Here is a 13,955-nt window from a genome sequence, read left to right on the forward strand (position 1 = left end):
CACTTCTGACTTATTGTAATGACCATAATTGTTACAGTCGTTGTTTTGAAATACACATCTGATGAGGTGTGTCTGTGCACTACTTACGACAGAAGCTGTCCGACCTCCACTGTTCCACCTTGGCAGGGGCATCCTGGCAGGCAGTGGTGTAGGTGCTGAGGGCGTTACAGAGGGCAGAGGCATGGCCACGGTACAGACACATATCAAACACACAGTCCTCATAGTACTCTGTGGGGTCCACCTTGGCGTGGCAGTGCTTGAACGGACCGTTTTTGTCTGTGATCCTGCCGCAATACTTCCCTGTTTGGTAATCAAGCATCAGGCTGTGGTCACAGGTGGGGCACTTCTTGCCGTCGCAGTCGCTGGAGCAGCCAGGGTCGTTCCCCACTTTCCAGCTGTCCCCAAATACTGTTGGGGTGTTGGCAGGGCTCTTGTCTGGTTTGAGGAGGTCGTCGTTCCGTTGGCCGTTCCAGTTTCCGCAGAGCCCTCCGATGAGGTCTGAGTAGGAGCTGGGGAGGGTTAGGGAGACGTGGCTGTTCCAGTTGAACTTCAGTGTCAGGCCAAATTTGGTCTTCACCACCCCGAAATACCCACTGCGGAAGATGGACAGTTGACCATCTTCTACATCAAATGGCAAGTTCACGTACTGGTTGTTGACCTGGGAAGAGAGAAAGAAACGTTAATGAAACACGAAGGATGATACTGTCCTGATATTTCCTCTTACATTAAGTAGTATAATCATAAAAGCTCATTGACCAAGTAAACCCGGAATGAAATTATGTAATTCATTTGGAATGGATAACTTTTTAAGGTAGCTTACCAATACTTTGCCAGGGTTGTCCCTACTCATGGTGATGATGTTTTTGAAGACAATGATGGTGACTGTTTTTGTATAAGACACTGCCGTGTTCCTCCCCCTATTCTGATTCTTTACAAGCACCTCAAAAGGCGCCAGAGACTTGTCATCTTTGCTGACCAATTTGGAGAGAACGTAAGTACACGTTCCCTGGAAGTCGAACCTCTTGCCATCAAACGTGCGGTAATGGGGGTCGCCTGAACCTTGGCAAGTGGCATAAGATGTTGGGTAGCAATCTCTCTTACCACTCTGCAGGCCACACATCTCTGACTTCTTGCATGCTGTTGCTTTGCATTCAACCTTGGCTGTTCCTGGATTGCATTCACACTGCTTTGTGCATTTGTCATCTTCCCAGAACTTCATTCCAGACGGGTAGTATCGTCCTTCATATGAGCAGCCACAGCTCTCCTTGGAGACGCATTTGTCTCCACTGAGGACAAAGCCCTTGTTGCATTGACAGGTCTCCACACAGGGTTCCTTGCACTTTGCTTCAGCATCTAGATCTGAACAAGAGGCAGGGCAAGCTGTGCCACACGCCTCGTAGTAGCTGTTTGACGGACATTCCAGTGCTGCAAATGTGAAATGAGAAATAGATTTAAATAATAGTGAAAAGTGCAATGTAAAAGTCTGCATGAAATGTCTGGAAAGAGGAAAACTCACAGCATCCAGTGATTGTCCTCCACTCAGGGCTAATTTTGACCCCCTCGGCCAAACAGGCATCATTGTAGCTTTTCATGTTCTCACAGAGGAACTGATAGATGCCTTTATTGATGCAGACGTCATAGACACAGTTGTCCATGAACATGCCTGGGTCCAGGACCTTGTGGCAGCTGGCGAATGGGCCATCTTTTTTGGCCAATAGACCACATAACTTCTCTCCCTTGTATTCCTGTTGGAGAGCCGGAGTGCAGCTAGGACATTCCCCTTGGCAGTCATCATGACAGAACAAGTCGCCGTCTTCAGTTCTCCAGCTCTGGGCAAACTTCACCACTGTGGGTTCCTTGTTACCTTTGGGGTTAGTGAACTCATCATTGCGATCCCCGTTGTAGTTCCCACAGAGCCCACCCAGGGTGCGGAAGTAGCTGCTGGGGACAGTGATGTAGAACTTCATGTTCCAGTCGTACATAACCTTCAGGCCAAAGTTTGTCTTCAGAACAGCATAGCTGCCACTATACACCACTGTTAGGTTTCCCCTGGCTAGGGTCACAGGCAGGTAGACATTCTCACCATTCACCTAAGAAAAGATCAATAAGCATATGGAAAAACCACTCAGTTCACCTCCTGGGTTGACCAAATTTAACATGGAACCAACCCCAATCCTGATCATTTCCCTCTGGTCTCTTGTTACTTACCTCAACCTTCCCTTTATGCGTGCTGATCACAACAGTCAGCCCATAGACCGTGACTGAGACTTTCCTTACGAAAGACACCCTCTTGTTCCCTCTGTGGTTGTTCTTGGTCAGGACAGTGAACGGGATGAGGCCAGGTTCAGATTTAACAACCGTGGCCATGACATAAGAGCAGGTGCCCTGGAAGTCAAATCGCTCCCCATCAAAGGTGAGGTAGTGGGGGTCGCCCACAGCCCTGCAGGTGGCCTTGGACTGGGCCACACAAACCCCCTTTGTACATTCTTCCTTTTCTCTGCATTTGACGTTCTCACAGGGGTCTGGTGGTGGAGTGGGTGGGGCAGTGCCTGAGTGAGAACAGAAGCAACATTCAAGACTAACTCTAGTTTTCATGCAGTGCATTTGTTGTGTTGCATTTTGTTTTATTGTGTTGCGTAGAATTGCAATGTGTTGCGTTGCATTGGGTTGTTGAAGAGTTGACCTCTTTAACAGGGGAGGTGTGGAGGGGCAGTTGATAGGCCAGTTAAGTGGATGTGTCAATTAAACAGCGTACCTTTGGAACATACTCCTGTTGTAGCGTAGCCGTCTCTTGGCATGCCACCATAAACGTAAACAGCCATGAGGGAGCCGCCTTTGATAGAGAAATGCTGTTGCTGCTCTCCCAATGGAATATTGACCCACATGTACTTAGGGTCTGAGTTGAATGATGTCCATTGGAGAGATTTCACACAATTATTTTTCTCACAGACTTTAATGGTTTTGATCCCTTCCCCCTCGGAGACAATGACCAATGTGCTCTCGAATTTGCTCTGCGTGTCCACCGACCACTCATTGGCTAGATCAGACGTTGGGAGGATGTTGGTGAGGAACGGATCGTAGGGCTTGTTGTTGCTGAAGTACATCACCATGACCTTCTTATCACTTTTGATGATCAGCGGATATTTGGGTTGGACAGAAACCACATACACCTGCCCCTCATTCAGCTCTTTAGCAGTGGATACCTTTCCCTCAAAGATCTTCACTAGAGTGTTGTCCTCTGAGGCCACAATGTTGACAAAGTCTGTTGATTGGGTCATGTGCATGGAGGGAACCAAGTAGTTGGTGGAGAGGCTCTGTACTGGTAGCAGTTGTTCGTAGACGTGATTGCAGCGGCCTCCATCTGCAATGCACTCGTGTCCCCCCAGGACCGCCACAGGAAGCTTGGCTTTGACCCTGGTCCCAGTGAAAGTGGTGTAGCTTTGGTAGAGGTAGACCTGGTATGGTTCCATGGTAACAATCACCGCATTTCTTTGCTTCCAGGAATCCAAGCCACTGAGATTTATGTTGGAGACAGGGATGATCGTGATCTTGTTGGGCTCTTTGCCGTTGACAATAGACATAAGCTTGTGCATGTTGCTTGGACCCTCATCGGGGGTGAAGACCACATAGTCAGTACCCAGCTGGTCAGTTGGAAAGACCACACTGCTGTCTCCGGTCGAGAACTTGTAGTTGAAGGCCACCACTGAGATGTCAGCGTTGGAGGTGACCTGCACTGTTTTGGTGGAAGCTCCTGGACCCCCAATTTCAGCGGTACCAGGTATGGCGATCCATTTGGTGTTCTGTTTCTCTATTTTCACTGAGGTCGAGAAGCCGATTGCATTGACCTGAATTTGAACAATGGCTGGATAATCCTGTGTGGTTATGGCCAGTTGAAGACTCTGATCATCATGGTAGCTCAGCAAATAGTTAGGCATAAAGGCAGTAATGAACTCCCGCCCCACTGGGCATGATCCACTGACCACTAAAACATAAAGGAAGAAAGACAATTTTACAGATGAGCACCTGCATTCTTTTCACAACCATTTGACGAATGTAATATCAGTTTAATAATGAAACATATACTATAGCTTAATTAAGTACAGTACAATTGTCTTGCTCCGAATGCTCTTGCTGACTTCACTGACTGTCAAGTGTCAATTTAGTAAGGCACAAAATAATTTGTTTTTGCTTGAATGACATGACCTTATACAAATGTTTGTGTACATAACAATACACATGCTGTCGCTTCCCCCTGTATAGCTTTCTAACCAGTATTATGTCTATATAGTGTGCCCTGCAGAACAAACAACATAAATGTACTATCTAAATAGAGGAGGCTAGAAAGATTTCATTTGCCAAGCTACTGTAGATTTATGTTTCCCCATAATGTAAGATAATAATAAATGATCAACTTGTTCAATGCTGGCAGTGATTACATGACATGGAATATTGAAAGGTAATCTGTGATTCTTACCTATGAATAGGGTGACAGCCACACAAAGCAGGAAAGTTTTCCCCATAGCTGGAAACTAAAATGCACAGTCAACAAATGACATGGAACAAAATGGAAAATGATGTAAAAACTAAATCAGTTTTGTTTTAGATTAGATTATAGAGTAGCTACTGACAGGAGAGAAAACATATATAAATCATATTAAATGCATTTACTTTAATTCGTTTATATCCATCAATAAATTACATAAATGTTTTGTAAATATAAATTAGCTTGCATTAATACATTGTACATGTATCTACAAAGACAGGAAATAGTTTGTTTCAATTCACTTTCATCTCCGTAATAATTTGATCTTCAACTGACTCTATTCACCAATATTTCTAATCCAAAAGACTGATTTGATGTCCATACTTTACCTGTTGGTGGGACCATGAAGGATGTAATAGACAGGGAGGGATGAGAGGGTGTCTTATATTGTGAAGAGGATGGGTAAAAGAAAAACACATCCTTGACAAAATATTGAATTACCGTACTTATTAAGTCAACATAGCGTATGCATGACTGTAATGCATATATTGACAACTGCGTGTCTGAACTTTCCATCTAACCAAAACATTTACATAGTATTTTTCCTCGTAAGCAATACTTTTAAAAGAAATTGGAAACAAACATCTGTTTCATAAAATGTTACCTCAATCTACCTCAACATATATAAAATAAAAAATGTATTTAAGCAGGTTTGTCCCATTTAGATTTTGTAATAGAGACCTGGTAAATAATATTGCCAAACTATGGCCTACTGACCAGAAACAATTATTTATTTTTTTGCAATAGAATAAAACTTTAAAAAAGGTCCCACTTTATATTACGTATCACATAATGTTAATATAGCAGCATAATGTAACTAGTGTGGGTAGTTGTTACATAGTACTATCAACTATTATACCTCTTATAAGGCATGTAAACCATGTAATTATTATATAGTTTTTAGCATCACTGTGTAGTGATGTAAATAATAATTTGTTCTTAATTAACTTGGCCGGTTAAATAAAGGTTAAATAAAAACGTATTAAAAATTGGGACCATATAAAATAACAATGTATTTTCAAATTATTCAAAATATCATGGGCGTTTAATTAATTGTTTTATGGAATTATTTAAACATGGATTAGAAGAAGTGCTCATTACATACACATGGATGTTTTAAGTGTATGTCAAGAGGAGACGGGTGAGGAGAACTTACACAAACCATGGATGCCTTTACAGAAACATTGTTATTGAAACAGGATCTGAGAGCCAGATCAGATTTACTGTCAGCTCAATAAAGAATAGGGTGACAGAGGTCTGAACAAGAATTTACTATGGAACCTCATGAGGATTTTGGGGGTGACGAAAGTGGTGAGGATTTATTTGTCTTAAATACACATCATGTCATGGGCGTGTTTGTATAGTTTAAGGGGGGAGGTGAGTATCTGAAATGCATTACAGAGCTGCTGACATATTTATTAAACTTTAAAATGTCTCCTCTTGTAACCAACAGTAGGCCCACATGGCATTGCAGCTCAGAGACAAAACACTCCTCTTGCTTAGTTTCTTTGGCACTTTGAAAGGATGGGCACAGGCTGGCCTTATCCCTGTCATCAATATAAGTAAAGTGCTTCAAATGCATGTATAAGTAAGTGCTTCAAATGCATGTATGGTTTCACAGTCTAGCTCTGAGGGTGACGTGTCAGAAGGCACCTTTTTGAACTGCTATCACTAGGGTTGGCGTAGCGAGATAGCGTCGGCGTAGCGAGATAGCGTCGGCATAGCGAGCTAGCGTCGGCGTAGCGAGCAAGGTACAGGTCGATGACGCGCCGTCAAAGTCCTCTGGGAGGGACAGGGGTATTCCACGAACCGGCTTAGATGGGACGAAGGCAGGTAGTGGTGGTGTGAAGGCTGGTGTATGGGTTCACAGTCTAGCTCTGAGGGTGATGTGTAAGAGGGTATCTTTTTGAACTGCTATCAGGGTACAACCAGGGTTGTATTTCATTCTTTATCTAAGTGACAATGCAAATTCCTCCCATAAAATGAAAAGTTCCTATTAGTAACCTTTTCCTGTTGGGTCAACGTACGGATTTACAAAACAAATATATTTAAGGTGGGGATGGAGGAGTAGGTGTGTTGTATTTGTATATGTACCTTCTGTGGGTGGCTCAAGGTTTGTCAAACATGTCTTGTTGCAACAGCTTGTAACAACTATTGGTTGATATGCTGGTTGAACAGTTGCTTTCAAAATGCCTGCGTTGCAGCAACAGTAAATTGGTAATGTAATGAACTGTCTCACAGAGTGACTCCAAGTACCATGTAATAACGTGAAATATTTCTGTAATATGCCCCAGACGTTGCAGTTACATCCACCTCGTCATGTAGCATCAACTTTTCAACCAGCCCAACTGTAAGGGGGATAGTACTTTTCCCAGTTGTTGTTACCAGGCCACCTTTTTGACAATAACATTGTACCAAATGGACAGTACCAGTCAAATGTCTGGACACACCAACTCATTCAAGGGTTTTCCTTTATTTTTTACTATTTTCTACATTGTAGCATACTAGTGAAGACATCAAAACTATGAAATAACACATATGAAATCATGTCGTAACCAAAAAAAGTGTTATCAAAATAAATGTATATTGGAGATTCTTCAAAGCAGCCACCCTTCGCCTTCATGACAGCATTGCATCCCCGAAAAAAACAAAGTAGTCTGGATTACATAGGGCTGCAGAGAGTAGCAAAGTCCACTGCTAGCAGTACTCTATAATACATGACCAAGAGGGAGTGGAAATATTTCAGAAGGCAGCAACACACACACCTATATTTGTGACGTTGAAACAGTCCTGTAAGCTAGACTTTTATAACTCGTTTTTGTTCATGATCTATCAAGTCTCTGTTTCATGAGCCTCATCTTGTCCTGTTGTATAGTCATGTGGGACCAGCTGGTGTTGTTGTGTTTCAGGCTTGTGTCTGAAGTACAAAATGAGTGGCATTGCTAACGCTGCTAAGAGAACTATCCCTAATAATGTCGAAGCAGGTCTGCCCCCGGTTGCAAGAGGCACCTCACAGCATTCTGTTGAAGAGGAGGAGAAGAGAGAAAGAGACAGGCTTTCAGCTTCACATCCCAAAGACCTGTTCCTCTAGTAGTACTGCCTGGTCACTGAACCTTTCATTGAGGTCATTGTAAACAGTTCCTGTCATGGAAAGTTGCACTCTGCAATGGTGTTATTCTTGCATGCAGTACATCTATACACAATGCTCATATGACTCATTTGCCCTCAAAGTGAAATGTCAAATCCATATTTAGGATGGGTGTTTGACTACAAATTTTGTCTAGAATTCATACATTGCAGAACTTGTGTAGGAGTAATCTCTTGTCAGGGTTTAGCCATTAGTGATTATGAAATGGTTTTAATATTTCATCACTAAATCAGTGATCCATACTTGGTCACATTGCTCTACCCCTAAACCTGTCGGTAGGTCGCACCTTTACCTGGGAGTGGGTGGAGGGTGAGCGAGCGGGTGAAGCTTTGATTGAGATCCAGTCTCATTTCAGCAATGATGGTGAGTGTACTGTTTGGCCTGACCTCCATGGAGCTGTGGACCTCATAGCGCTCCCTGCTGTCCAGACCGATACGGCCGTGGCTCTAATTGGATATTGGAGTCCGTCCACCACACATAAGGTTGGGGGGAAACCCTGGGAGGAGGTGAGGGTGATGATGAAGCTGTCACAGGATGACTGTACAGACAGCTGAGCTGTGGATTCTTGAAGGGGGCCAGGGGTAAACAAAAACAACAATACTCATATTCAGCTCTTAACAAAGGAGAATTCTGACTGCAAAGGGCTTTAGGCAAGTAGATGACTAAGTTTATTTTGTGCAGATAGCTTAATACTTTTATGTCTCTTAATCTCCCATACATGCAAGATTCCTAAAAAATCTGAATGGACAAAAATACGCTCTCTAACATCTCACTAAAAGTAGTAGCTTTTCCAGGGTGCCTCCCTGTTCATCTGTCACATCACAGGTGTATTGGCCCTGGTCACTCAGCTGCACACCACTCAGTCTAAGTGAGACATTTCCCACAGCGAGCTGGTCTTCAAACAGATGAGTGCGTCCCTTGTAAACAACACTATGTTTCCAGCTGATCTCTCCCATGGTAATAGCTGTGGACCACCACTGATTCTCCACACTGTCAGTTGACAATCAGGTGGTTGAGGTTCAGGTTTTCATACGGAGGTAAAGAGCATCTAAGGGTGATGTCACTACCTGGAGCTGACACTCCCATAGGTGAAATAGGCAATTGAACCTCAATAATGACTAAGGAAGGAGACAGACAATACAGCCATGGATTAGGGAGAAACTTAAATTCTCTTGTATTAGATCACCAAAGATACTGTGGTACTTGTGTGCTTCTTGGTGACGGTTGTTGTAAAACCAACATTCTAATAATGCTTTACTAAATGATAGTATACAAATGAACACATGATAAGAAGATGGAATATGATAACTAGCTACCTGAGAAAAGCAATGAAGTCGTATGAAGCTGTGAGATGACAATTGTCTTTTCATCCCACATGCTTTTGAGTGGACCTGTAAAAAGAAAGCTTATATGTGGGAAAACAATGGGGATCACATCCATATATTGAAAATACTATATGCCTTGAGTTACACCATGCATGGTTATACCTGCCTCAGTCAGATGTACCAAGAGTCATGATTAGAGGTCGACACCACCGATTAATTAGGACAGATTTCAAGTTTTCATAACAATCGATTATGGCCGATTACATTGCACTCCACGAGGAAACTGCGTGGCAGGCTGACCACCTGTTACGCGAGTGCAGCAAGGAGCCAAGGTAAGTTGCTAGCTAGCATTAAACTTATCTTATAAAAAACAATCAATCTTCACTTAATCACTAGTTACTACACATGGTTGATGATATTACTAGGTTAACTAGCTTGTCCTGCGTTGCATATAATCAATGCGGTGGCTGTTAATTTACCATCGAATCACAGCCTACGTCAACTTTGCCAAACGGGTGATGATTTAACAAAAGTGCATTGCTGAAAGAAGCACAATCTTTGCACAAAGGTACCTAACCATAAACATCAATGCCTTTCTTAAAATCAATACACAGAAGTATATATTTTTAAACCTGCATATTTAGTTAAAAGAAATTCATGTTAGCAGGCAATATTAACAAGGGAAATTGTGTAATTTCTCTTGCATTCAGTGCAAGCAGAGTCAGGGTATATGCAACAGTTTGGGCCACCTGGCTCGTTGCGAACTAATTTGCCAGAATTTTACATAATTATAACATAACATTGAAGGTTGTGCAATGTAACAGCAATATTTAGACTTCGGGTTGCCACACTTTCCATAAAATATGGAACGGTCCCGTATTTCACTGAAAAAATAAACGTTTTGTTTTCTAAATGATAGTTTCCATATTTGACCATATTAATGACCAAAGGCTTGTATTTCTGTGTTTATTATAATTAAGTACATGATTTGATATTTGATAGAGCAGTCTGACTGAGCGGTGGTAGGCAGCAGCAGGCTCGTAAGCATTCATTCAAACTTTACTTTTTTACATGGCACATATTGCACTTTTACTTTCTCCAACACTGTTTTTGCATTATTTAAACGAAATTGAACATGTTTCATTATTTATTTGACACTCAATCGATTTTTTATGTATTATATTAAGTTAAAATAAAAATGTAATTGTTCATTCAGGTTTGTTGTAAGTGTTATTATTACAAATATATATATACATAAAAATCGTCCGATTAATCTGTATCATCTTATTTTGGTCCTCCAATAATCTGTATCGGCGTTGAAAAATCATAATCGGTCAACGTCTAGTCATGATAACTGATTTAGTAGGCCTATTTCAACTTTATCAGTTATATGTTGGTGAAACATGTCAAGAGGTTGGTTAAAACTTCTTATGGATAGGGGGCAGCATTTTCACGTTTGGATGAAAAGCGTGCCCAGAGTAAACTGCCTCCTACTCAGTCCCAGATGCTAATATATGCATATTATTAGTAGTATTGGATAGAAAACACTCTGAAGTTTCGAAAACTATTGTAACGGCAGTCTAGCTCTTCCTCCTCCTCGGACGAGGAGAGGAGAGAAGGATCGGAGGACCAATGTGCAGCGTGGTAATTTTCCATGAATTTAATTAACACAAAGACAAGATACTGACAAACTAATACAAAACAACAAACGACCGTGAAGCTACAAAAGAAAGTGCAATACACAAGCTACTAACGTTAGACATAGACACTATACAAAATAACAAACAAACTAACCGTCACAGTCCTTTGTGGCACAAACACTGACACAGGAAACAACCACCCACAATCCCCAACACAAAACAAGCCACCTATATATGATTCTCAATCAGGGACAACGATTGACAGCTGTCTCTGATTGAGAACCATATTAGGCTGAACACAGAAACAGACGAACTAGACATACAACATAGAATTCCCACCCAGCTCACGTCCTGACCAACACTAAACAAGCAAAACACATAAGAACTCTGGTCAGGACGTTACAACTGTTTGAATCATGTCTGACTATAACAGAACTTATTTGGAAGGCTGAAGAAGTAGGCCTATTTCAACTTTATCAGTTATATGTTGGTGAAACATGTCAAGAGGTTGGTTAAAACTTCTTATGGATAGGGGCCAGCATTTTCACGTTTGGATGAAAAGCGTGCCCAGAGTAAACTGCCTCCTACTCAGTTCTAGATGCTAATATATGCATATTATTATTAGTATTGGATAGAAAACACTCTGAAGTTTCGAAAACTGTTTGAATCATGTCTGACTATAACAGAACTTATTTGGCAGGACAAACCATTCAGATGTTTCTTTTTGAGGTCACTCTCTTTTCAATTGGGAATCCAGATTTCTAAGGGACCTTCCTGCAGTTCCTATCGCTTCCACTGGATGTCAACAGTCTTTAGAAATTGGTTGAGGTTTTTCATTTGAGAAATTAAGAAGTAGCCATGTTCAGAATGAGGCTCCAGTGAAGTGTACTGTTTGTTAGAGGTGCGTGACCAGAAAGCATGCTACACATTGTTTTCCTCCGGTATTGAACACAGATCATCCCATCTTCAATTTTATCGATTATTTACATTAAAAAATACCTAAAGTTCTATTACAAAAGTAGTTTGAAATGTTTGGACAAAGCTTACAGGTAACTTTTGTAGTCATGTTGAGCGAGTTGGAACCGGTGTTTTTCTGGATCAAACGCACCAAATAAATTGACATTTTGGATATATATCGACAGATTTAATCAAACAAAAGGACCATTTGTGATGTTTATGGGACATATTGGAGTGCCAACAGCAGAAGCTCTTCAAAGGTAAGGCATGAATTATATCTTTATTTCTGCGTTTTGTGTTGTGCCGGGGGGGGTTGAAATATGATGGTCTGTGATTGTTTGCTGGGGTGCTATCCTCAGATAATAGCAATGTTTGCTTTCGCCGTAAAGCATTTTTTAAATCTGACACATTGGCTGGATTCACAACAAGTGTAGCTTTAATTTGATATATTGAATGTGTGATTTCATGAACGTTAATTTTTTCTAGAAATGTATTTGAATTTGGCGCTCTGCATTTTCACTGGATGTTGAACAGGTACCGTCCCACATATAGCCTTCTTCACATTGGCAGTTTGAAGTGACTCAAATCCAATTTTTTTCCATATCCGTTTAGAAACTGCGCTTTTTCGTCCAGTCTGAACAGTCAAAAACGCACCATCATAGATGGTTTGAAGTCAGATACAAATCTGATTCCTGGCCATCAGACTTGAAATATAGCATTGTGATAGCTTCTAGCCTACCTACATCTTCTTTTTTATTTAACCCCCTTTTTCTCCCCAATTTCATGATATCCAATTGCAATCCAATTACAATCTTGTCTTATCGCTGCAACTCTCCAACGGGCTCGGGAGAGGCGATGGTCGAGTAATGTGTCCCCCGAAACATGACCCGCCAAAACGCGCTTCTTAACACCCGCCCGCTTAACCCAGAAGCCAGCCGCACCAATGTGTGGAGGAAACAGTGTTCAACTGACTACCGAAGTCAACCTGCAGGCGCGTGGCCCACCACAAGGAGTCACTAGATCACGATGAGCCAAGTAAAGCCCCCCCCCCGGCCAAACCCTCCCCTAACCCAGACAACGCCAATATCCAGCAACTTCGCACAGCCATTGAAGAGGAGTGGGACAACATTCCACAGGCCACGATCAACAGCCTGATCAACTCTATGTGAAGGAGATGTGTCGCGCTGCATTAGGCAAATGGTGGTCACACCAGATATGACTGGTTTTCTGATCAACGCCCCTACCTTCTTTTTTTTAGGTGTCTGACCAACAGATGCATATCAGTATTCCCAGTCATGTGAAATCCATAGATTAGGGCCTAATGAATTTATTTCAGTTAACTGATTTCCTTATGTGAACTGTAACTCAGTACAATCTTTGAAATTGTGGCATTTATATTTTTGTTCAGTATAATTTGTATCCCAGATTCACTTTTACTATGTTACGTCTAGTCTATGACACCAGGTTGCAAGGGGGCCCAACACCATATTAAGACACTTTATATTGGTGTTTCCATTATTTCAGCAGTTACCTGTATCCAAACTTTGGGTTTTGTAACTTAACTTTATCTTAGATGTCACGCCCTGGCCTTAGTTATCTTTGTTTTCTTTATTATTTTAGTTAGGTCAGGGTGTGACATGGGGAATGTATGTGGTTTTGTAGTGTCTAGGGGTGTTGTATGTGTATGGGGCAGTGTCTAGTGTAGTTGTCTAGGTAAGTCTATGGTTGCCTGAAGGGTTCTCAATCAGAGACAGCTGTCATTCATTGTCTCTGATTGGGAGCCATATTTAAGGCAGCCATAGGCATTAGGTTAATGTGGGTAATTGTCTATGTTGAACGTTTGTTGCTTGTCATTGCACTTACGTCATTTAGCTTCACTTTTGTTTAGTTTGTATTCAGAGTTCGTTTCGTGGTTTTCCTTTCTCTAAATAAAAGAGAATGTATTTTGCACACGCTGCGCCTTGGTCCTCTCTCTCACCCATAGACGATCGTGACAGAATTACCCACCCGAATCGGACCAAGCGGCGTGTAAGGCAGCAACAGCGAACACAGGACTATAGGAATTGGGAGGAAATTCTGGACCGCGAAGTACCTGGAGAATATAACTGCCCCAAAGCTGAGCTGGAGGCAGCGAAAGCAGAGAGGCGGCGTTTTGAGGAGTTAGCACGGAAGCAGGAGAAGGATCTGGGCTATAATACCTGTGAGGAGATCGACAGATGGGCGATCGACCCAAGGAGAGTACCGGAGCCCGCCTGGGATTCGATGGAGCAATGTGCGGAGGGATACCGGCGAATGGAGGCAGCACGACGATGCATTCGGAAGCCTGTGAGTCAAGCCCAAAA

General features: G+C 42.1%; 1 protein-coding gene across 1 annotated transcript in view; it reads right to left on the reverse strand.

The window, feature by feature from the left end:
- The window catches only part of LOC129837142 (IgGFc-binding protein-like), a 52,783-nt gene that overhangs the window by 21,121 nt on the left and 17,707 nt on the right, over positions 1 to 13,955 (reverse strand). Inside the window, exons 5-10 of the mRNA XM_055903057.1 lie at positions 7,984 to 8,137; positions 2,756 to 3,982; positions 2,209 to 2,549; positions 1,517 to 2,090; positions 821 to 1,425; positions 88 to 658 (exon numbers count right to left, since the gene is read on the reverse strand). Coding sequence (XP_055759032.1) covers positions 88 to 658; positions 821 to 1,425; positions 1,517 to 2,090; positions 2,209 to 2,549; positions 2,756 to 3,982; positions 7,984 to 8,137 — 3,472 coding nt within the window. The remainder of the gene's footprint in view (positions 1 to 87; positions 659 to 820; positions 1,426 to 1,516; positions 2,091 to 2,208; positions 2,550 to 2,755; positions 3,983 to 7,983; positions 8,138 to 13,955) is intronic.

The sequence above is a fragment of the Salvelinus fontinalis genome, chromosome 38 (genome assembly GCF_029448725.1).
Source record: "Salvelinus fontinalis isolate EN_2023a chromosome 38, ASM2944872v1, whole genome shotgun sequence".
NCBI lineage: Eukaryota > Metazoa > Chordata > Actinopteri > Salmoniformes > Salmonidae > Salvelinus > Salvelinus fontinalis.